Source organism: Leptodactylus fuscus, chromosome 9 (assembly GCF_031893055.1).
Source record: "Leptodactylus fuscus isolate aLepFus1 chromosome 9, aLepFus1.hap2, whole genome shotgun sequence".
NCBI lineage: Eukaryota > Metazoa > Chordata > Amphibia > Anura > Leptodactylidae > Leptodactylus > Leptodactylus fuscus.
Genome location: NC_134273.1, coordinates 8187105 through 8213338, shown reverse-complemented (window position 1 = coordinate 8213338; position 26234 = coordinate 8187105). Strand labels below are relative to the sequence as shown.

Below are 26234 nucleotides of genomic sequence, written 5' to 3'. Positions count from 1 at the left end.
ATATTCTGATGTCCTCGGCAGGGACAAGGAGCAGGTCCCTCACCAATAGGGGGGTTATGCTCAATAATATCAGAATTTTGAGGGATTGTTCACTATTGGACTACCATTTTTGCAATAATTGTACTCATTACACGGGGGCGCTGTTCCTTCCGTTTATTCTTCCTGTAGCTCCCTCTGCAGGAAAAGTGAGGCCTAGCAGTCTGTCCATAGTAATCAATAACACTTTATGGGGCAGGCTGGCTCACTACAGGTAGATCTATCATGGACATTTCCAACATGGCGTCTCCTACTTAGGAATATCATATGCAAGGTGAATAAATGCTTACCGCAGGCGGGAATGTCGCACACCTCGTGCTTGACGTTTTCATCCAAGGTGAAGCACCAGGGGGCTTCTTTCTGATTTCCGGGGTTTCTGCAGTAGGAATGACCCCCATTAAGCTCCGGGTAGCGCATGGCGTTGAACAGGTGGGTATGCGGATACTGCGAATTCCACGGTTGACACTGACGTCCTGATTTGGTGACGCTCACTGTACCGCGATAATCCACCCCGGTGCTGTTATAGCATTTATGGTCTGCAATGAGAAGGAAAATCTTATTAAGACGGTGTCAGACCCGACCAATCACAGGTCACCCAACCGGGGCCTAGAACAACGGAACGAGGGGGGAAAAAAACGGATATCTTGATTGGACGACATAGACCGTCATCTTGTGGTATGTAGTAAAATAAGAGCCATGTGTTACTGTGCGTAGGGGGCCGTTATGTAACATCATGAAACCATTCAGTCCGTGGTTTGTAGCACATATCAAATTGCCGTGATGAAGAGCCAGGGCCGCAACCATTTCTTAACATGTGAGGGTAAGGTCTTGTTTTTGCACGCAAAAAAGTACACATGTTGTTGTAGGTGTCTTGTAACAAGAACAAAAATTTTGTAAGAATCTGCATGGATAGCAAGCCTAAAAAATTCTCATTCCAAACAGGTGGCGTCCCATGGTTTGTAGTGCTGAGCAGACTACTGGGGGCGCGACCATGTGTGACCGACAGATCTGCGCTCCGGACTTCTATGTCTTTCTCAGTGTGAGGTGGGAAAATCAAGCGATCTGAACGACTGTGACCGCGGCCTGGTCATTGGTGTTAGACTAGTCGGGACCAGGATTTCATATTTGAGGGGTGGCAACATGGGGTCTCCTGGATGTTAGAAGATTACTATGCGAGAATAGGAACGACAAGTGCACCATTATCCTTTAGGTGGAATCATTGTATTAACTCCACCAAAGAACCAGCGGGAACTCAAAACAACGAACAAGCGAACACTTGTGAGTCGGAGGAGCTGCGCGCTACGTAGTGTGGTTGGTACATTGGCAGAAGATTATGAGAATTTTGTTAGGTTTATATCCAATCCGATTTTTTTTTTTGACACAGAGCATAAGCTAAACCATGTCCTGAACTGTACAAATGACTATTTGCTTCTCGGCTGAGGTCACCACTTACTCTTATTGATGGGGTCCGCCATCGGTATGCCGATCCGTATACAGTTACTGGCCTCGGGACTATCTGGCTGCGGAAGGTCCTCACAATTGGGCAGCTTTAATGTTCTTAAAATCATAGGGTTGGATCTGGCGAAGATGTACTCGGCCTGGCACAGGAAGTTCTCCAGGATCTCGCACTCGTCCCGGCACAGGTCTCGAGGTTTGGGAGACGAGGATGTTTCGGAGCAGTATGGGAAGGCGTAGTGGCAGAGAGACGGGATGGCGAACTGAGAGCATTTATCTGATAGGTGGTTGGAGGTTCCGATCATCGTGAAGGCGGCTGAAAGAGAAGAATGGGTCAGTAGATCAGAAAAGACTATAATATAAAGCAGGTCTGCAGGTATACACAACTTCCCTGTAAACCTGCTGTGAAATTACAACTCCCAGCATGCTCCATTCACTTCCATGGGAGTTCCAAGAACAGCAGAGCAAGTATGCATGCTGGGAGTTGTAGTTTTGCAACAGCTGGAGTGCCAAGGTTCCCTACCCCTGCTTCAGCATATCACCCATCAGTTGTGGAAACATTTTCATGGTTATAGTCTGCTTTTTACCAGTCTGAATACAAGCTCCGCTCTATTCTGGGTGGCAGTGCCCGGTATTGCAGCTGATTTTTGCAGCCACATTGATCAATGGTTATTAGCTGCACTATCAGACATAGCCCATGGACAAGGGTGGCGCTGTTCCTGAGACAAAAGGACATTTTCTTTTCTGATCCTTAACTACCCCTTTAAAGGATTGGATAAGAAGGGTCCGTCACATTAGCAAAATCAGATATTTTATATGGCCTTTTCTATAAAGTTGCAAATCCTATTTGGTCATGTCTACTACTTGGAAACCAATGTGGTTGATGGTCGGGGTTGTTACTCAGCTTTCTTAGAGCTCTGAATGCCAAATCTGCCTTAATTAAGTGATATGACCTGTGCACAAATAACTTGCAAGCTGTGCCATTGAGGAGTCTGGGAAAGCAGAGTTACGTTGCATATATGTGAGCTATCACTGACACCACTAAGTAACCTAAAAATTCTCAATAGTTCCCGTACCGGTAATCTGGTTCTCTATTTCTCCTTGCATGTGCAGAGACTCCATGTAGATGGTCCGGTTCCCAATAAATCGAGCGCAGGCGATCCCTCTGTACGGCTGGCAGTATCCGTCCTCCTCAAACTCATCCCTGGTAATACAAAAATATTGATAAAATTCTGCTTTACCACAAGAGGGCGCCAGAAAACAGAGCATCAAACCTTCCAAAAATTTGAGAATCAGCAAAATAGTATCATGTGTAAAGAGGAGGGCGTCATGGAGCGGACGGGAAGCAACACAAGCTTAGCATAGTCTAAAATGTTCTTAGTATAGAAAGGGGTTAAATTTGACTCCTGGGCCCAATGCAAAATGTATATCAGGACCCCACACGTGCCATTTATATATTAGCAATGCCATATGGGGCAGAAGGGCTGCAAACTCCCTTTATGCACAAGGGGCCATCTGGCCTGGATATTGGTCGGGCTTCCTGATCCAGCCCCAGTCAGGAGTCCAGGACTCCTTGATCTATGATGATTATGTATAGTATGGCATCATAGATCATATAGCCAGTCTGGATTGATCCGTGTGCATGGGACTTAAAGGGGTTATCCAAGAGTAGATATTGACGGTGACCAAGTGGTCTACATATCTGTCTCCTTACATCGCACATAACCCAGTGGCAGCTGATCGGTGGGGGTGCCAGTGGTCAAATTCCCAAAGACCTGATATTGATGACCTACCCTAACCCACCCTACAGCTATACCACTGATATATTGTGCAGTGCCTGTGAGGCCTCGTTCACATTGTGATTTACTGCACTAAGCACTTTTCAACCTCAGTGACTCTCGGCCTCGGTAGAACAGGCGGACCCTGACCATAAATTTTGTTAATTGGCTTCTTTCATCTACCACCCAGCGGCCTCCATAGGTCCCGTGTTCAGCAGATGTTCTGGTAGTTTTTTACTACAGTATTTGGATGCTGAAAGGGGGAAACGCTGCAACGTCTGCAACAAACAGAATGCGCACCCTGCTGAAAATTGTTACAATTGTTGCAGACACCTCGGAGTGACACATGGATGTCCCCTACTGATTGATGTCTCCAGGGCGATAGTTTGTTACAATGTACGTGTGCACTTACTAATGTATCACACCAGGAATACATTCATGGTGGAGGATGGATTGCAGAGAGAGGGAGGGGCTTAAAGGGGTTTTGCATAATAAAATATTAATGACCGATCTCTAGGATAGGTATACGTGATTGGTGATGGACCAACACAGACCAGCAGCTCATTGGTGAGTGACGGTTTTGCTTCATAGTCCAGTGATACCACATCCATTGGTCACATGGTACGTTTGCACATCAGTCCCATGCAAGTGAATAGGACTGAGCTGCAATACCAAGCAAAGCCACTATACCATGTATGGCGCTGTGCTTGGTAATAGTGGAGAGGTTGTCAGCTGTAGAATGAGGAATGTGGAGGAACAAAAACTGAAAGTGGGTACAATGCACCAATTTTTTTTAACATACATGTGACTTGTAATATCTGATGCAGTTTTGGTTGTCTGTGCACCATAACATAAGATCTGCACGGCCTACGAGTTGGCAAAACTTGCGCTAAGATATATCACAATTTTATGCATAAATTATAATGAACCTCAAGTCTGTGGTAGGCCCCGCCCCTTTATCTTAGCCCCACCTATTTTGACAACACATAAAAAGTGGCAAAAGACACAAAAAGTTGCAGTTGTAATCCATAATGCCATGTGACAAAATGAGCTTTAGAATATTGGAAAATATTTCCCTGCACGAAATGTAACAGTTTTGTGTAAGTGCTGCAGAACCTAGTTTGGACCATTAGAGGGCAGTAGAGGTATAGGAGGCTCTTTACTTAGAACTTATGAATGCAGCAGAATTGTGAATGCAGCTCTGGATGTAAAGTGTTGCAGAAAGCCTGATGTAACTCAGGGTCCGCACTGCCAGATACAGTACAGGGTTGTACGCATCATATTTAGGGTAGGTGACAAGTTACCTGGCCCCAGGTTAGATCTGATCCTAGCGACTGCCCATTAGGTGGGAATTGTACACGGGTACGAGTGAATTGAGGGGAGTGATCTGGCGACAGCATTCAGCCTGGACGACTCCACTAAGAAGACGTATATGGGGACATTCAGGAGACGCCAGCTGTATTCACAGCGCCCCGGATTATTATATTGTCTGCTGGCGCTCTATGAGGTGGCGGCCGATGGCTAGGGGGCTTTGTAATATGAAGGCAGGGGTTTTGTCTCTCCTAGTTAGATCATGTGTTAGTCGGAGTTCAGACTCTGATTTCCTGGCTGGCCTCCATGCGTGGTTGGTAAAAGTACTGTAAGACATCCAGGACTGAAAGGCTGGACGAGAAAACCAGAAAGGCGCTGTGTGCCGCTATCAGGACGTCTCGCTGGTCTGCATACTCCTCCACCTTCTCTCACATACAGCCCGCTCCTCACTTATATAGACAGGGGCATTTGCTCCAGTTCTGCCACCATTTAGGGATTTCACTTTTGTTCCTGTCATGCTTGGCCCACTTACTAGGGACTCCATTTAGTGGGTCATATTAAAGGGGAAGTCTCCCTGCTTACAAGGGAAGCTGGTGGGGGTCAGCACCACATGTAGTATTACATGGCAGTCAACCACAAAAAGGCTGTCAATGGCAATGCAAAGATCTATAAGGGCCACTAGATCTTATAATGCCACATACAATGTATCCTGCCCCTATGGCGATATGGAGGAGGTTTTATATAAGCACTGTAAATATAACACTATTACATGAGCACTGTATAGCACTATTATATAAGCACTGTATAGCACTATTATATAAGCACTGTATAGCACTATTATATGAGCACTGTATAGCACTATTATATGAGCACTGTATAGCACTATTATATGAGCACTGTATAGCACTATTATATAAGCACTGTATAGCACTATTATATGAGCACTGTATAGCACTATTATATGAGCACTGTATAGCACTATTATATGAGCACTGTATAGAACTATTACATGAATACTGTATAGAACTATTACATGAATACTGTATAGCACTATTATATGAACACTGTATAGCACTGGGCTCTCCTCCTCAACTGCACCCTGTATATGCCAGGCCTGGGCTCACCTCCTCAACTGCACCCTGTATATGCCAGGCCTGGGCTCACCTCCTCAACTGTACCCTGTATATACCAGGCCCGGGCTCTCCTCCCCGACTGCACCCTGTATATACCAGGCCTAGGCTCTCCTCCCCAACTGCACCCTATATATGCCAGGCCCGGGCTCCCCTCCTCAACTGCACCGTGTATATGTCAGGCCTGAGCTCTCCTCCCCAACTGCACCCTGTATATACTAGGCCTGGGCTCTCCTCCCCAACTGCACCGTGTATATACTAGGCCTGGGCTCTCCTCCCCGACTGCACCCTGTATATGCCAGGCCAGGGCTCACCTCCTCAACTGTACCCTGTATATACCAGGCCCGGGCTCTCCTCCCTGACTGCACCCTGTATATACCAGGCCTAGGCTCTCCTCCCCAACTGCACCCTGTATATGCCAGGCCTGGGCTCCCCTCCTCAACTGCACCCTGTATATGCCAGGCCTGGGCTCTCCTCCCCAACTGCACCGTGTATATACTAGGCCTGGGCTCTCCTCCCCGACTGCACCCTGTATATGCCAGGCCCAGGCTCCCCTCCTCAACTGCACCCTATATATACCAGGCCTGGGCTCTCCTCCCCGACTGCACCCTGTATATACCAGGCCTGGGCTCTCCTCCCCGACTGCACCCTATATATACCAGGCCTGGGCTCTCCTCCCCAACTGCACCGTGTATATACTAGGCCTGGGCTCTCCTCCCCGACTGCACCCTGTATATGCCAGGCCAGGGCTCATCTCCTCAACTGTACCCTGTATATACCAGGCCCGGGCTCTCCTCCCTGACTGCACCCTGTATATACCAGGCCTAGGCTCTCCTCCCCAACTGCACCCTGTATATGCCAGGCCTGGGCTCCCCTCCTCAACTGCACCCTGTATATGCCAGGCCTGGGCTCTCCTCCCCAACTGCACCGCGTATATACTAGGCCTGGGCTCTCCTCCCCGACTGCACCCTGTATACATGAGTCCCCCTGCGAACTTCCGGTTGGCACATGCGCAATGGAAGGGCGGCAAGAAGACTTCCTGTTCCTTAGTGAATTAACCAGGGTTGGGTATGTACTTCAGGGTATGGTCCTCGGGTTACGACGAGCCTGCTGCAGAACCTCATTTTCTGAATGCTATACAGTGTATAGCATTCGGCAAATGAAGGCTGATTGTGTAGCAGGCTCGTCCTTGCTACAAGCAGGTAAGTATGCTGTTACCAGTTGACTTTTTCTCATTGAAATGAATAGACCAGCGTTGATTGGCCAGTTGCCAGTGATTTGGCCAATCAACGCTGGTTCTGCCAGAGGCTCGTCTGAGGAGGCGGAGTCTAACATCGGACTATTCATTCCAATGAGAAAAACTCTTGCCTGCCCGTAGCAAGGACGTGCCTGCTGCAGAATCAGTGTTCATTTGCCGAATGCTATACATATATATAGCATTCGGCAAATGAATATATATACTGTATAGCATTTAGCAAATGAGGTTCTGCAGCAGGCTCGTCGTAACCACGAAACAGTATGCCTATACCCCTGCTAGACATGGCAAACTCTCAAAACCGGAAAGAGATCTTCGACCGGAAATAGGAAGGGCGGGACTTAATCCTTTGTTATTGTTGTCAAAGGGGGACTCATGTATATGCCAGGCCCAGGCTCCCCTCCTCAACTGCACCCTATATATACCAGGCCTGGGCTCTCCTCCCCGACTGCACCCTGTATATACCAGGCCTGGGCTCTCCTCCCCGACTGCACCCTATATATACCAGGCCTGGGCTCTCCTCCCCAACTGCACCGTGTATATACTAGGCCTGGGCTCTCCTCCCCGACTGCACCCTGTATATGCCAGGCCCAGGCTCCCCTCCTCAACTGCACCCTGTATATGCCAGGCCTGGGCTCTCCTCCCCGACTGCACCCTGTATATACCAGGCCCGACTCTCCTTCCCACCTGCACCCACTATAAAGGGTACAACACACAGACTGATATAAACATGCCCACAGATGCGGGTCTGATCGCCATCTGTGATTGAGCGTGCCAAATCCTGGCAATGACTTTTATTACTGAATGCTAATTATTTGTTAGACGGCGCTTGTAAACCTCTGGAGTTTGATGTTTCGGAGCAGAACATCTGATTTACATCCATACACAGGCCCGCGTATAACCGCGATATACAGCGGTACAGTAATTATGGGACCAGATGTAGTGAGATCCAGATGATCCTGACGATAATCCCATTCTTCTCATCAACCACAGAGCTGGGACGTGTCTCAAGATGCAACATTTTAGGTGTGGCACAAAATCAGATTATCACCTACCTCTGGCTACACCGTGCCGTCCCCTAGGCCAGGGCGACGGTGACTTCACAAAGTGGCAATCCCGAGCACCATGTGACATCCTAAAAAAGTGCCCCATAGTAAACCAACATGGAAGACACTTCTGGTGCTTGTTCACACTATCATGAGCCTAACCACCAATGACAAGACGTTTCGCAGCTCCCGTGGGTCAATTCTTCACACCATAGATGTTGTAATGCTACCAAGGTGTGGGGTCTTGAATGGGATCCCACCACTTGCCTTGCCACCCTCTCCCTTGGCCCTTCATAGCAGCCACCTATATGTGTACATTTGAGTTGTTCTTAAAGGGGACCTTACCTCCCTTTCATTGGCTTTAACTCTTCGGACCCTTAAATAGTCTCCGCTCCACTGACTCTGACGCAATTGGATTTTTTTCTCTAGCCCATACCATTCCTGAGTAATCATTCCTGTTAATTCAGCTCTCTACTGTAAAGGGGGCGGTCCCAGACTACCCACTCCAGCCTAGGACCGCCCACCTGATAGTAGAGAGCCGAAATAGAAGCACCAATTGATCAGTAATGGTGGGGGCTAGAGAAAAAATTCCAACTACCCCAGAATCAATGGAGCCGCGCCTATTGAAAGACGCAAAGAGATGGAGTTGGTGAGAGGTCCCCTTTAAGGACTTTAACTCTAATAGAGTCTCCTTAAGATCTAATAGGAAGAAAATACTACCGTACTAAAAATACTTTATTTCCAAGCTAGTGGAGATGAGATAACACTCCCCCCTGGCACAACCTGTTGGTACGACTCAGTGAGTGATGTCATCGACCTGAATGTACAATGTACAGGGTGATGAGGTAATGTGATTAATAAGTCCGAGGGCGGAGCAGAGGAAAAGCCATTGCTGGCACCCTGTCAGATACCGCACTGTGTAAAGACGGTACACTAGATACCCGACTCCTGATATAACGAGTGGATAAATAATTGCCCCAAAGCTTCCGCCATTCTGCCCTACAATGTCTTCATTTACCTGCTTTACGGTGTCATTTTATGGGCACTATATGGCACCACTATTTTGTAGCACTCTATGCCACTGTCAAATCTTCAATACATGGCAATGTCATATACGGCAGTTTTATATGGACATTTTATGGTGCTGTAACGGAGTAGTATATGGCAGTATATAACTTGTAGTTGCTCTGGAGACACCGGCTAGGAAAGACACCATGACGTGAACGCATCAGCACCAGTGGGCGGTGTGCAGGGATGATCACATGATTATGTCATGTGACCACATGGTTGTGGCGGATCGGATTTATGTCTTATTGCCCATAGTGACCAATCTCATTGCAGCTTTCATTTTAAAATCGCTAAATATGACATGAAAGCTGTGCTGTGATTGGTTGCGATGGGCAACAGCAGTACGAAATTCTAAACTATATAGCTGTCTACCCTAGCAGCCGCTTTAAGGCCTCAGTCACGTCACGTGTGTATTCTGTGTATTCACAGACAGCTCCCGCCGTGGCACGCTGTCCGTGGTTGATCCACTTTTAACATCTGTTTTTGGCTCCATTTTCTATATTTGGCATGTTTCCGGGTTCGTGACCCATAGACTTTCATAGATGTGAGGCATTCGGGGAAAACCTACAAAAACAGGGACATCTGAATAAACACATTGGAATGAATTGGTACGTATGGCGACCACGAAGAATCCAGACGCCCATGTATGTGGTACGTGGCCGTGGCAATAAGGCCTGATATACATCATCTATGATGAGACTGGATCTAGTCAGCGCTACTAATTGTAGTCCACCTCTGTGACAGAGACCTGTACGGCGCAGGCTGCGTCTGGCAACGTAGGCCTCAATGAGGAGGCAAAGGCCCGAGGCCTAGGAAGTTCAGCCAATGTAGGTGTCATATTTACACAGCTATCTCTGCACAATGAATGCGAGCATCGGCGGCTGCGAGGGATTTATCCACAGCTGGAACACTTTGCTATAAACCCCCGTAATGTACTAATATAAATACATGGAGCTTACACGTACGGTTTAATGCCAAAATTAACTACATGCATTACGTCGATGCGATCCACATGTTTTCATTTGTGGGTGAAGATCTGTGGCATTGCTGAACAAAGCGATATTTTATATTTTTGCAGATTAGGCATGTTATAGATGTGTAGGGGATGGTATATAAAAAAGTAAGCGCGGCCTGATAAATCCTGAAAACCACATAAGATACGAGGGCTCGGAATAGGAGATTAACCCATTGTGTATGGGGTATAGCGGCAACATTATACAACACATGAGGATACGTATGGATGCCTACATAATACCCGGGGCATTGTCCTAGTGGTCCCAGTGTTCTCCGCAATAACCTCCTAGTCTCTCATAAAACATGGAGACGATCCCTATGTATGGGACACTTTTGGGCAGAAGGGTATATATGGCATATATGTCACATGTATCTGTAGGTTCCCGTGACATACAGTATGTCCGAGGCATAAGCTGGAGATATACATTAGAAAATACTCATGGCAAGCACATTATTGATCCAGTCATTGATTTACAAGCGCTGCGGTAAAAAATGATGACAATTCGAGTTTTATTCTATCCCAGTGTTATGATATGGCAGATTTACATACATGGCACAGATTGTTCTCCGGCTGCTGTAATGTGGCTCTCGCTGATTAGAATTCTATGATGTCAGGTCTAATTACAATAGAGCCAAGCTGAGACAAGTCAGATCTGTCCGAGACGTAAACACTGGCGAAGGAAGGTGACATGTTAAATGTCGTAATTAAAGGGCGGTCTACCGTCTGAGATATGGCAAGAAAATGTGCAAGCGTAGTGCTGAGAGATTGTATACTGTAGAGGAGAAACATAGCAACTATGTATGGAAACTCCTCAACCACTCCCATCCATATAGCGGTACATATGAGAAGTGATATTGCAGATATATTCTTGTACATAGGGGGCAGTATTATAGTAGTTATATTCTTGTACATAGGAGGTAGTATTATAGTGGTTATATTCTTGTACATAGGAGTAGTATTATAGTAGTTATATTCTTGTACATAGGAGCAGTATTATAGTAGTTATATTCTTGTATATAGGAGGCAGTATTATAGTAGTTATATTCTTGTACATAGGAGTAGTATTATAGTAGTTATATTCTTGTACATAGGAGGTAGTATTATAGTGGTTATATTCTTGTACATAGGAGTAGTATTATAGTAGTTATATTCTTGTACATAGGAGCAGTATTATAGTAGTTATATTCTTGTATATAGGAGGCAGTATTATAGTAGTTATATTCTTGTACATAGGAGCAGTATTATAGTAGTTATATTCTTGTACATAGGAGTAGTATTATAGTAGTTATTCTTGTACATAGGAGGTAGTATTATAGTAGTTATATTCTTGTACATAGGAGTAGTATTATAGTAGTTATATTCTTGTACATAGGAGTAGTATTATAGTAGTTATATTCTTGTACATAGGAGCAGTATTATAGTAGTTATATTCTTGTACATAGGAGGTAGTATTATAGTAGTTATATTCTTGTACATAGGAGTAGTATTATAGTAGTTATATTCTTGTACATAGGAGTAGTATTATAGTAGTTATATTCTTGTACATAGGAGGTAGTATTATAGTAGTTATATTCTTGTACATAGGAGTAGTATTATAGTAGTTATATTCTTGTACATAGGAGCAGTATTATAGTAGTTATTCTTGTACATAGGAGGTAGTATTATAGTGGTTATATTCTTGTACATAGGAGTAGTATTATAGTAGTTATATTCTTGTACATAGGAGTAGTATTATAGTAGTTATATTCTTGTACATAGGAGGTAGTATTATAGTAGTTATATTCTTGTACATAGGAGTAGTATTATAGTAGTTATATTCTTGTACATAGGAGCAGTATTATAGTAGTTATATTCTTGTACATAGGAGCGGTATTATAGTAGTTATATTCTTGTACATAGGAGGTAGTATTATAGTAGTTATATTCTTGTACATAGGAGTAGTATTATAGTAGTTATATTCTTGTACATAGGAGCTAGTATTATAGTAGTTATATTCTTGTACATAGGAGGTAGTATTATAGTAGTTATATTCTTGTACATAGGAGTAGTATTATAGTAGTTATATTCTTGTACATAGGAGTAGTATTATAGTAGTTATATTCTTGTACATAGGAGTAGTATTATAGTAGTTATATTCTTGTACATAGGAGTAGTATTATAGTAGTTATATTCTTGTACATAGGAGGTAGTATTATAGTAGTTATATTCTTGTACATAGGAGGTAGTATTATAGTAGTTATATTCATGTACATAGGAGTAGTATTATAGTAGTTATATTCTTGTACATAGGAGGCAGTATTATAGTAGTTATATTCTTGTACATAGGAGGTAGTATTATAGTAGTTATATTCTTGTACATAGGAGGTAGTATTATAGTAGTTATAGTCTTGTATATAGGAGTAGTATTATAGTAGTTATATTCTTGTACATAGGAGTAGTATTATAGTAGTTATATTCTTGTACATAGGAGTAGTATTATAGTAGTTATATTCTTGTACATAGGAGGTAGTATTATGGTAGTTATATTCTTGTACATAGGAGGTAGTATTATAGTAGTTATATTCTTGTACATAGGAGTAGTATTATAGTAGTTATATTCTTGTACATAGGAGGCAGTATTATAGTAGTTATATTCTTGTACATAGGAGTAGTATTATAGTAGTTATATTCTTGTACATAGGAGCAGTATTATAGTAGTTATATTCTTGTACATAGGAGCAGTATTATAGTAGTTATATTCTTGTACATAGGAGGTAGTATTACAGTAGTTATATTCTTGTACATAGGAATAGTATTATAGTAGTTATATTCTTGTACATAGGCGCAGTATTATAGTAGTTATATTCTTGTACATAGGAGTAGTATTATAGTAGTTATATTATTGTACATAGGAGCAGTATTATAGTAGTTATATTCTTGTACATAAGAGTAGTATTATAGTAGTTATATTATTGTATATTGGAAGTATTATAGTAGTTAAAGTGATGGTGCAGGATTAAAAAACATGGCTGATTTTCTCTTCTCAGGAAGTGACATAATGGAATGAGCTATAGCATTTCCATGTGACCAGAGGAAGTGAGGTCATCCCTTGCAAAAGGATGAGGAAATCAGACATGTTTTGTAATCCAATCCTGCACAACTCCTTTACATTCTTTTAAAAGGGGAAGAATTAATATTTTGATATTAACTGTGACTAAAATTAAACTTTCACCTAATATAACCCCAGTTTATCAGCCGGTATAGCATCCAGGGGGCGCTGTTATAATGATGGATAATCAGTTATAAATAATAATATAGTTCTTATAGATCAGATCTTGTTATTCTGTTTTACACTAGTTTTGGGCCTCTCCTATCTGACAGTTTAGGTGTCAAAGCAATCCCAGGCCACTCATGAATTGCACCTACATCCCCATTCTCCTGCACTTGTGCACTTGCTGTCTATAGACCACATGAATTGCAGATAATTTGCTCTTAATTATACGGGGTCATTTTGCAGAAGTGTAAATAAGGCTGTAAACTCTATTTGTGGGGCCGGTCACATTAGTGATCATATTAACCGCAGGAGTCAATGAGGGCGCCATTTAAAGGGTAATTATTTATTTCACCACAAACGACCTAACCACAATTAATCACAACTCTTAAAACTGGTCTAAGTTTTTCTTTCCCCCCTGCGGCCTCACAAGCTGCTGGAAATAATAATGTGCCCGCCATGATTTATAGCCATAAATACATTTACAGTACAATAAAACTGGAGAAATGTTATAGCTGTAAGTGTAATGCATCGTATATCAGCTGCAGGCAGCGAAGAGTTAAGTACAAATTAAGAGAAGAGAACTTGACACCACATGTACAGTACAGCTCCTCAAGATGGGGAGGGGGCACTTATTAAATGTATGTACACAATGACTTCACCAGCAGAATAGTGAGCGCAGCTCTGGAGTATAATACAGGATAAGTAATGTATGTACACAGTGACTGCACCAGCAGAATAGTGAGCGCAGCTCTGGGGTATAATACAGGATAAGTAATGTAATGTATGTACACAGTGACTGCACCAGCAGAATAGTGAGCGCAGCTCTGGAGTATAATGCAGGATAAGTAATGTAATGTATGTACACAGTGACTGTACCAGCAGAATAGTGAGCACAGCTCGGAGTATAATACAGGATATGTAATGTATGTACACAGTGACTGCACCAGCAGAATAGTGAGCGCAGCTCTGGAGTATAATACAGGATAAGTAATGTAATATATGTACACAGTGACTGTACCAGCAGAATAGTGAGCGCAGCTCTGGAGTATAATGCAGGATAAGTAATGTAATGTATGTACACAGTGACTGCACCAGTAGTATAGTAAGCGCAGCTCTGGAGTATAATACAGGATAAGTAATGTAATGTATGTACACAGTGACTGTACCAGCAGAATAGTGAGCGCAGCTCTGGAGTATAATGCAGGATAAGTAATGTAATGTATGTACACAGTGACTGTACCAGCAGAATAGTGAGCGCAGCTCTGGGGTATAATACAGGATAAGTAATGTAATGTATGTACACAGTGACTGCACCAGCAGAATAGTGAGCGCAGCTCTGGAGTATAATACAGGATAAGTAATGTAATGTATGTACACAGTGACTGCACCAGCAGAATAGTGAGCGCATCTCTGGAGTATAATACAGGATAAGTAATGTAATGTATGTACACAGTGACTGCACCAGCAGAATAGTGAGCGCAGCTCTGGAGTATAATACAAGATAAGTAATGTAATGTATGTACACAGTGACTGTACCAGCAGTATAGTAAGCGCAGCTCTGGAGTATAATACAGGATAAGTAATGTAATGTATGTACACAGTGACTGTACCAGCAGAATAGTGAGCGCAGCTCTGGAGTATAATACAGGATAAGTAATGTAATGTATGTACACAGTGACTGTACCAGCAGAATAGTGAGCGCAGCTCTGGAGTATAATACAGGATAAGTAATGTAATGTATGTACACAGTGACTGTACCAGCAGTATAGTAAGCGTAGCTCTGGAGGGTAATACAGGATAAGTAATGTAATGTACACTCACCGGCCACTTTATTAGGTACACCTGTCCAACTGCTCGTTAACACTTAATTTCTAATCAGCCAATCACATGGCGGCAACTCAGTGCATTTAGGCATGTAGACATGGTCAAGACAATCTCCTGCAGTTCAAACCGAGCATCAGTATGGGGAAGAAAGGTGATTTGAGTGCCTTTGAACGTGGCATGGTTGTTGGTGCCAGAAGGGCTGGTCTGAGTATTTCAGAAACTGCTGATCTACTGGGATTTTCACGCACAACCATCTCTAGGGTTTACAGAGAATGGTCCAAAAAAGGAAAAACATCCAGTGAGCGGCAGTTCTGTGGGCGGAAATGCGTTGTTGATGCCAGAGGTCAGAGGAGAATGGCCAGACTGGTTCGAGCTGATAGAAAGGCAACAGTGACTCAAATAGCCACCCGTTACAACCAAGGTAGCCAGAAGAGCATCTCTGAATGCACAGTACGTCGAACTTTGAGGCTACAGATGGGCTACAGCAGCAGAAGACCACACCGGGTGCCACTCCTTTCAGCTAAGAACAGGAAACTGAGGCTACAATTTGCACAAGCTCATCGAAATTGGACAATTGAAGATTGGAAAAACGTTGCCTGGTCTGATGAGTCTCGATTTCTGCTGCGACATTCGGATGGTAGGGTCAGAATTTGGCGTCAACAACATGAAAGCATGGATCCATCCTGCCTTGTATCTGTAACGGTTCAGGCTGGTGGTGGTGGTGTCATGGTGTGGGGAATATTTTCTTGGCACTCTTTGGGCCCCTTGGTACCAATTGAGCATCGTTGCAACGCCAAAGCCTACCTGAGTATTGTTGCTGACCATGTCCATCCCTTTATGACCACAATGTACCCAACATCTGATGGCTACTTTCAGCAGGATAATGCAATGCCATGTCATAAAGCTGGAATCATCTCAGACTGGTTTCTTGAACATGACAATGAGTTCACTGTACTCCAATGGCCTCCACAGTCACCAGATCTCAATCCAATAGAGGAGCATCTTTGGGATGTGGTGGAACGGGAGATTCGCATCATGGATGTGCAGCCGACAAATCTGCGACTGCAACTGTGTGATGCCATCATGTCAATATGGACCAAAATCTCTGAGGAATGCTTCCAGCACCTTGTTGTATCTATGCCACGAAGAATTGAGGCAGTTCTGAAGGCAAAAGGGGGTCCAATCCGTTACTAGCATGGTGTACCTAATAAAGTGGCCGGTGAGTGTTGTACACAGTGACTGCACCAGCAGAATAGTGAGCGCAGCTCTGGCGTATAATACAGGATAAGTAATGTAATGTATGTACACAGTGACTGTACCAGCAGAATAGTGAGCGCAGCTCTGGAGTATAATACAGGATAAGTAATGTAATGTATGTACACAGTGACTGTACCAGCAGAATAGTGAGTGCAGCTCTGGAGTATAATACAGGATAAGTAATATAATGTATTTACACAGAGAATACACCAGCAGAATAGTGAGCGCAGCTCTGGAGTATAATACAGGATAAGTAATGTAATGTATGTACACAGTGACTGCACCAGCAGAATAGTGAGCGCAGCTCTGGAGTATAATACAGGATAAGTAATGTAATGTATGTACACAGTGACTGCACCAGCAGAATAGTGAGTGCAGCTCTGGAGTATAATACAGGATAAGTAATGTAATGTATGTACACAGTGACTGCACCAGCAGAATAGTGAGCGCAGCTCTGGCGTATAATACAGGATAAGTAATGTAATGTATGTACACAGTGACTGTACCAGCAGAATAGTGAGCGCAGCTCTGGAGTATAATACAGGATAAGTAATGTAATGTATGTATACAGTGACTGTACCAGCAGAATAGTGAGTGCAGCTCTGGAGTATAATACAGGATAAGTAATGTAATGTATGTACACAGTGACTGCACCAGCAGAATAGTGAGCGCAGCTCTGGAGTATAATACAGGATAAGTAATGTAATGTATGTACACAGTGACTGCACCAGCAGAATAGTGAGCGCAGCTCTGGAGTATAATACAGGATAAGTAATGTAATGTATGTACACAGTGACTGCACCAGCAGAATAGTGAGCGCAGCTCTGGAGTATAATACAGGATGTAACTCAGGATCAGTAAGATTTTGAATACATCACTGGGGCGCTGTGGTGGTCTATGTCCCAGGTGGCGTTGCAAGAGTTAAATGACAGTCCCAGCATGTTTACAACAATGGCGGTGCTGAGGAGAGGTAAGGCAGTGTTGCAGCCACTGGTCAATTAGAGGCCGGCCCACATCTGGAATTCATCTTGACTCTCATTTTTAAAGAGCTGCCGCAGGATTGCTGCTTTCCCAATGACAAGTGAATGAGTGTGCGGGAGAACTTCACATCTCATTGATTATAACTTATTAAACACACGGCTCTAACGGCTTCTCCCAGAATGCTTCATTAACCCAACCTGAGCAGAACTCCCCCTCCCCCTAAAAAATATATACTTCAACTGGAAAATGATTGAGGTTTATGAACTCTAAAGGACACACCAGACTGAGCCCATTCTGTACGTGATTTACATGGAGAAGCCGCATAATAATCACCACCGGGGCTTTATAATTCCAATGTCAAAATTGTATATTAAAGGGAAATCTGGCCGAGCTTCACTAATTATGTAATAATAGATCATTAACCGGCCATTATTCCACCCCACAGCTACATTCACATTGTAGGGTCACAGCCATAGTCTGCCCATACCGGAACCTGAATTCTAACATTACCAAAACTTAAAGGGACACACAAAAAAAAAATAATAATCTGGCCATCAAGCTATCATCCGTTTTCTTGATCCTCTCCGTGTCATATCAGATATCTATTCCAAAGGTCAAACATTTGATAAATCGGCCTGTTATATGTAAGCCTGGGGTCAGACATTTTGCTTTCCATCGTCACTTTCTATTGCTACAGCCTATGCACAATAGGATTCCTAAAAAGTGTGTGGCTGAGAGGAGGCTTGCTGATGCTGTAACCTCCTGCCATTGATCAAGACATAGCCCCATCCTTTTCAATTCAGTTCCATCCTACTGAAGATGGTATGAGCAGGAGGCAAGGGGATTGTGAGTATTTTACATGGCTTGGCTCCTCTTCGTATATACAGAACATGCGCCGACACACTTGGATAGAATGTATCATTCCTAACATCTATCATCCCATAAGCAATACACTCTAGGGGTAACTGCTTGGCTCCATATGGGGTTCTTCTGCTGGACCAATGGAATATTTGAGTTCTATCTCAAAAGGGTTTTTTGGCTTTCTCTGGATCAAAGTTCAAGGTTTATAGGTTGGACTTGATGAACTTCTGCTTTATCAGCTGTTACTACATTTCTTTTGGGGCCCATTATTGCATCAAAGGCTTTGATAACCTGTGGGGCCTAATTTTTGATGACCCAGAATTTCTTCCAAGAGATGGCGATCGGTCCATTGCTATTAAGTTGGGAATTCTGCTTGGTATTGGTGTCAACTTTTTGGAACTGGGTAACCTTATCAAATGGTGGAACGACCAACTTAATGAGTTTGGTTTCCCTGTGTATGACATCAATGAGCTGATCCTAATACAATCCTACGGACACTAGCACCATATGTTAGTGACCAGATTCAGGAGCCATATCCAGTTTTTCATCTACACCTAGATGAAGGTGTCTAAATGGACGTCCAAGGGTGACTGTAAGCCCCCAGACTGTAATGCAGACACCATGTAGCAGTGGCCGCTCCGTGGAGGAGATGTCCTTCGACTTCTCGAGTGTAACATTTTATGCATCATGTAACATATGTAGATTTCGCTTTCCTTACTACTTGTACGTTTTGTCTCTGGGATTTTGGTCCAGATCCAAATGCTGATCCGTAAATGAGCTCCTGGAGATGGGTTTATCTCAGAGATTTCCCTGTCCTGCTCTTCGTCTCTCTAACTTGGTATCAAATTTCTGGACGTTTTTCATCCCACCCAGTGGAGGAAGGAGATTGCTGGAATTCCTGACTTGCTGTATGGACAAAAGGAGCTACTGCTGGACGGAAAGCCATTCGGCTGGTTTCTTCTCTGGTATGTACAAGGTTATTTTAAGTCTATGCAAAGAACGGGATCTAAAGGGTCTGAAACTGGGGAAAGAGGTGTTAGCAAGAGCAATGGTGTAAGACACTATAGGAACTTCTAAGTTTGAGGGGATCGACCCACGAGGGTCAAGTTCTCCAGGACTATAAAATTGATGACTTATCCTTAGGACAGTCCATCATTATGGGATTGGTGGGCACCACTGTTGATCAGCTCATTGAAGTGGCTGATGATTTTGCTGGTATTGCAATGGAGTCTCCTTCACTTGGGTTGTAATACCAGGTATCACCACTACTAAGAGCATGGAGCTATGTCTGATAAAGTAGTTATCAAGGGGTGGGGTAAAGTGGCAGGGTGCCTAAAGTAGGACCCCCACTAGAGATGAGCAAATAAGTTCATATCGAACCAGGTTCTCTGCAAATTTTCCAAAAATTTAGGGATTGAGTCTGTCATTTTTGGGGTTCGCCACCCACTAATCATTATTTTAATCTAAGGTCTCTTCAGACTCAAGGATAAAATCGTAAGGTGCAGAAATATTTAATTAAAAAAAAACACTTATTCAGCTCTCCTCGCCCGGTCTTCTTTCCTGGGTTTCTTCCAGCCTGTTCTGTGAGGTCACAGCCCCCCACTGAGGCTTGTAGAAGCCTAGACAGAGAGTACATCTCCTTCTGGAGGACCATGAAGGTCCATTCCTTGAGGACACAAGTTGGTGAAAACAATGGGTGAAAAAGTAATACTTAATTTCCCCTGTGGTGACGCTGTAAGGGAATTGAAAACTTACTGCCACGTTGCCAAGCAAATTACAGCTGAGAACCCCTCAATCCATCCATTGGTTTTTGGGGAACACATTGGTGAAAAAAAAAACAAAAACCTCATCTATTTAGAGGTGAGCATCTAAATAAAACCTAATGCTCAAGACACAAAAAAATTGGAAACCCTAGTGGGAAATTGTGAGTTAATATAGGGGGGCTCAGAGTGGAGAACGTTACAAAGAGCGCCTCTTCCTTTGGAGGACCTACCCTGTCCTGCACTAAACATAACCCATTGATGTGAATGAACACTATGTAATGCCTCCTTTCTCCTGTGGTGGCGCTGCAGGGAATATAAACACATACTGCTAGGTTTCTCTAGAGATTTCATCAGATCACTGGGGGTCCGGTGCGATCAGCCTAATGCCAAGGGACCTTTTATTAAGTAGTGGTTTACCAAAGAGGAGAACCTCTATAATACGTAAACCACCATTGCCCCAGGGGCCAAACAACGTCCAATGGAAGCCAATGACTCGCAGATGAGCCTGCAGTGCGGTTCAATGTAAATACCGGCACATACGTGAGAACGATTTTGCCCGACCACAGACAAAACCACATCCCTCCTGTTGTTAACAAGATCAATAAAACCAACACGGTTTAAATACCATTTATCCAGAACGTAATGGAGGCGACTGGATTACGTGCGCTGCGTCCTGCGTATGGCTTTAATTATAGGACTATATTATGTAACACCTCGTAATTGCCTTTTTGTTGGACCTCAAATGAAATATTTTTTTTTTTACAAAATGCGACGGGACAATTGGTTACTTTACCGTTTCCAGCTCTTCTAACCGTAGAGGGTAAATTATATCGTCGCTCGCTTTAAGGGCTTTTTAAATGCTTTCTAATGCGCGGCTGTAGAGGAAAGTATATTGGGCTGGGGGGAGATTTATGGCCCCATTTAATGTTTTTATTAGGCCAGATAAACACGTTCCCCAGGCCGCGGGTGTGTGGAAACAGACTGGTACAAAGGTCCCTGCGCTGTGATTGACAAGTCCCTACAACAATGGCTTCCATTGTCACACCAGAGCCTTCATTGTTCTCCTCGGGCCCCTATTATGTTTCCCGGTGCCCAGGTGGTCCTGGAAGCACAAACACCGTCCTGATTAATGACATCTGAAAGAAGCTGAAATTTCCAAAACACTAATCCTAAAGGGAAAGGAGGGGAATAGAAATGTGTCCGCCGGAAGGTCACGCCGAGACCACAGTAAATCTTATGCAATAAAAATATTTTTGAAATTTTTTGACTTTCTTTGTACCTGAAAAAGTTCAATGGGAGACTATAGAATAGAGCGCTTTATGTTGGACCCCAGTGGTTGACGGATACTGATAGGGTATGCTGCAACTTCTTGATGGATGGGGTCCCTGACTGCTGAGACACCCCCCCCCCCAACTGATGATGAAGAGGATGAAGGGGCCAAGGTGTTGTGCAAACAATTGCACTTTGGCTCCATTCAATTGATTTGGCTGGACAAGAGTGGGACAACGTAGGAAAAAGTTCATGTTAGGGGTCGAAAATTTGCAAGAGTTTTAGAGTTTCTGGTAATAATAAATGAAGGATTACTCTTTGATGGGATGTGATGAAGAACAATATACAACTTTTTTCAGTATTTGATTACTAATGTCTTATTGTTCAATAGCACCTCTGTGGCCAAATGCGGTACTGTATGAAATTTTTTTATAAAACCTGTAAAGTCATTGCTTTCCAAGGAAAGTTAGTTTTGGATTATTTTTGTAAAACAGAATAACGTGGCACAGGTGGACTAGGCAGGGCGTGTATATATAAATAGGTCCACGTGGCATACATGTCTATGGCACATATGGTGAAAGACACCTGACCATACTTGCCGTTTCACTTCCATGTTGCTTATTTCTTCCACTTATTATAGAACTGGCAGATGCCTGCACGCCTTGGGTGGATGTCGGAAAAAAGCTTTTTTTATGTGACTAGAGCTGAGGACTGTAAAGAACCATCTGGCCGATCACTAGCATCTCATTTTTGTACAAATACAGATCTGAGGGGTCCGCATTTCTTGAAAAACCCAGGAGAATGCTGGGACCCCCACTGATCAGCTGCAATCTGTGGGGTCATTCCAGCAACGTGTGTTCAATTACCCTGCAGCGCCACCACAGGGGAAATGGAGCATTACAAAGTTTTCATTGAAATCAATGGACTGTCCATGTAATACAAGGATGTATCGAGTCCTCTAAACCAAGGGACCCTCTTTCTAGGGTGCATTCACATTTGCATTGTTTAGTCCATCGCAGGACCATAATAATGGAAAACTGAATCAACAGGACAACAATGGACCACAAGGGACACCATTGACTATGATGGGGTCCGTCAGGGCCATATTTTCATTGACATTACTGGACACTGGACTTTTCTTCCTGGATTTCCCATGACCTCTGTGCTGGATATAAAAGTAACCTCAGCGGCTCCCTGTGCAAAGGATTTACATGGATCTGGACCATTGTGCAATGCTATCGCCCCCTATAGATTGTAAGCTTTGGTGCGCAGGTCCTCTGTGCCAAAGTCTCAGTCTTTGCCTGTATAGAGAAGAAAGAACAGAGGTATCTGCAAGCTTCCAGCTCTATAATGTGTACAGTGGTCATAGCCATTATTACAGTATTACCGTCATGGCCCCACAGGGCCCAGATGTGACTGTTACCTCTGCACCCTACAGACTCACCACTGAATAATAACAGGGCTAATAATAGTAATATGTAGTAATACGGCGGAGCTGCTGACATCTGGGACAAGATACATAAAAGTCCTTGTCTGATCCCATTAAGACGCTTCTTAAGTTCTATTAGCGAGAGGCCAAATATAGTCATTAAGTCTCATTGCCTGAAATGAAAACCATTCGGGAACAATTCTCTGTCGCTGTTATTAATTATCTCCCGGCTATTTGCTCATCCACATCAGAAGAGTCTCCGTTACGTCCCCTCCACCCCGCGAGCATGACCAAGCACAAGCAAATATAGATGAAACAGACCAAAGCCGCCGCCAAAAAAACACAGAATAAACAAGAGAAAACAACAATTATAATCCCGAGAGTCCAATAAATAGAATATACAATACAGAATACCGCGCCCAGCGGGTGGGACAAGAACCGCAGGTCTATGGTCCTACAGAATTTCAAGATGTCTCTGCTCTAGAAGATTCAGACTACCAAAGTATGTCTTGTATGTACGGCATGCAATAAACTAAATGGAGCTGAAGAGAGCGAGATATCCAAAGTTCAGAAAACCAGAAAAATTTTGAGTGCTGTGCTTCCAGGAAACCTGCAAGCACACCATTGTTTCCTAGAAGATTCAGACTACCTAACTGTGTCCTGTGCAACAAAGGTCAGGCCCTGAACCAGAAAGGGCTGTAGAGAGAAGTGGAGTTCGGAAACCTGAGGGTTAAAAGAGAATCAGCGGAATCTGGAGTGGTGACATCTCTTGAACTTCCCTGGAAACCTGCAAGTACATCAGGAGCAGAGCATTCTTCTCTAGAAGCTTCAGACTATCACTATATGTGTTGTGCGTGCTCTGCTCAGACACTGGACCAGAAAGGGTTGCAGAGAGATGTGAAGTTCGGAAACGTGAGAGTTAACAGAAAACTAGCAAAATTTCGAGTGGTGGCATCACATGCACTTCCCAGGAAACCTGCAAGCACACCATTGTTTCCTAGAAGATTCAGACTACCTAACTGAGTCCTATGCAACAAAGGTCAGGCCCTGAACCAGAAAGGGCTGTAGAGAGAAGTGGAGTTCGGAAACCTGAGGGTTAAAAGAGAATCAGCGGAATCTGGAGTGGTGACATCTCTTGAACTTCCCTGGAAACCTGCAAGTACATCAGGAGCAGAGCATTCTTCTCTAGAAGCTTCAGACTATCACTATATGTGTTGTGCGTGCTCTGCTCAGACACTGGACCAGAAAGGGTTGCAGAGAGATGTGAAGTTCGGAAACGTGAGAGTTAACAGAAAACTAGCAAAATTTCGAGTGGTGGCATCACATGCACTTCCCAGGAAACCTGCAAGCACACCATTGTTTCCTAGAAGATTCAGACTACCTAACTGAGTCCTATGCAACAAAGGTCAGGCCCTGAACCAGAAAGGGCTGTAGAGAGAAGTGGAGTTCGGAAACCTGAGGGTTAACAGAGAACCAGCAGAATTTGGAGTGGTGGCATCACCTGAACTTCCCTGGAAACCTGCAAATATTTGAGGAGCAGAGCATTCTCCTATAGAAGCTTCAGACTATTACAATATGTGTTGTGCATGCTCTGCTCAGACACTGGACCAGAAAGGGCTGCAGAGAGATAAGACGTTCGAAATCCTGAGAGCTAAAAGAAAACCATCAGAATTTGGAGTGGTGGCATCACCTGTACTTTTTTTGGGAAACATGCAAGTACACTAAGAACACAGCATTCTGCCCTAGACGTTTCAGACTATGGAACTTTGTATTGTGCCAATGGTCTGCTCAGACACTGAACCAGAAGGGGTTGTAGAGAAATGTGAAGTTCAAAGACCTGACAAATAACAGAACAGCAGCAGAATTCTTAGGGCTGTGCATCACCTGAACATCCCGGGAAACTACAACCACCGGCCAACGTGCAGTAGCTTCAGATTTACTGATAAAAAAGAGCATTCTAGAGTCCAGGTGCAGCACAGGAGAAGTCATAGTATGGAGAAAATGAATTGCTGACAATTGCAGCCCGATAGGCGTTGTCTTTGTAGCTTATAGATTGGCTATGGCTGAGCATTTGTCTTCCTTCCAACCACAAATTCATAGATTTTTAATAGTTAAATACAATTGTAGACGTTCCAGCGAGAGATTTACAAAACATCTGCAATGAGCTATTAGGGGCATCAGGCCCCGACACTCCGCTAGATGCCTTTTATGTATCGTACATGTCAGTTTTAGCACTCTGGGCATCGCTAGGAAACATAAAATCTAAAACATACATCCATATTTGTCAAAAGCAAAATCGTACCCCTGCAGTGCCAGGGAAATTGGCAGGATATTAAAGGGATAATATGCTGCAGCGTCGGCCATTGCAAGCAGCGAGTTTGGCAGCTTTCAGTAACCACTTTTGGGATATTTTTCTTATTATACTAAAAGCAAGGAGAATGGGGGACAGAGAAGAAATACAGCGGGGGAGGGAGAGACACGGGCTGGGGCGGGGGAGTTATGGGGCATAACAATGTTTGGGCACACTGGTCAAAGTGAATACAATATGTTCACATTAAGTACCAGAAATACTACACTATAGTGAATGTTGCCCTATAGCGCCCCCTCTGGAATACACGCTCATGTAAAACCTACAATATCTTTGCTAATATGTTGTTTTGCTTATCTGTTACCAGTCATAATCAGGTCTTACTCTAGTCACAACCAAAGCAGCATTCATGATAATGACAGGCGCTCCTAAGGATCATGTCACTTCCATAATACATAACAATGTTTGTATAGCTCTGTGTCAGGGCACATTGCAACACATGCAATATTCTGACCCCACAAATCGCAGACTGAAACAGAAAAATCTGCACGGAAATGACAAGTTCAGAAACCTGAGAGCTAACAGAAATCAGCTGAATTTTGAATGCAGGTTTAGATGTGACTAGAGTATAAAACTAGATGGATCTTCAAAATAGTAGAATAAATTGTCAAAGAGGATGAACAAAGTTGGAGTTATGAAAGTCTTACTTACACTGAACCTGGACTTGCTGTCGGAGGAGGACCTGGAAATAAAAAAGAAAAAACTAAAATTAGCAAAAAAATAAATAAAATTAAAAAAAAAAAATAATTTATTTGTCAAAAACTTACCAAATTTGACAAACAAGACCCCGGTGGTGGAGACGGTTTTCCTCCCGTTTGTGGCCACACACTGGAAGTATCCGGTGTCGGTTGTGTCCAGGTTTCGTATCCGCAGCCTGGAGCCATAATTGGTGGCGCGGAAGGATATCCTGCGGGGTTCTTGTACGACAGGAGCGTCATTCTTTAACCATCGGATAGTAGGGGAAGGATTCCCCGACACCCTGCAGTGCATCTCTGCCGTCTGGCCCAGCGACGTTGTTATGTTATTCATTGGTTCATCAAGCGTCAAATAAATATCTGTCAGGAGAGAAGAGAGGAGATTATTAATGCTAAATAGTGTATATTTGTCTTGTATGGAGGCATGGGGGTTCCCAAGG

The 26234-nt window shown here is 43.6% G+C and overlaps 1 protein-coding gene across 1 annotated transcript in view; it reads right to left on the bottom strand.

Moving 5' to 3' along the window:
* Nucleotides 1-26234, bottom strand: part of ROR1 (receptor tyrosine kinase like orphan receptor 1) — a 171192-nt gene that overhangs the window by 7359 nt on the left and 137599 nt on the right. Inside the window, exons 3-7 of the mRNA XM_075287943.1 lie at nucleotides 25867-26154; nucleotides 25751-25781; nucleotides 2568-2695; nucleotides 1490-1807; nucleotides 327-572 (exon numbers count right to left, since the gene is read on the bottom strand). Coding sequence (XP_075144044.1) covers nucleotides 327-572; nucleotides 1490-1807; nucleotides 2568-2695; nucleotides 25751-25781; nucleotides 25867-26154 — 1011 coding nt within the window. The remainder of the gene's footprint in view (nucleotides 1-326; nucleotides 573-1489; nucleotides 1808-2567; nucleotides 2696-25750; nucleotides 25782-25866; nucleotides 26155-26234) is intronic.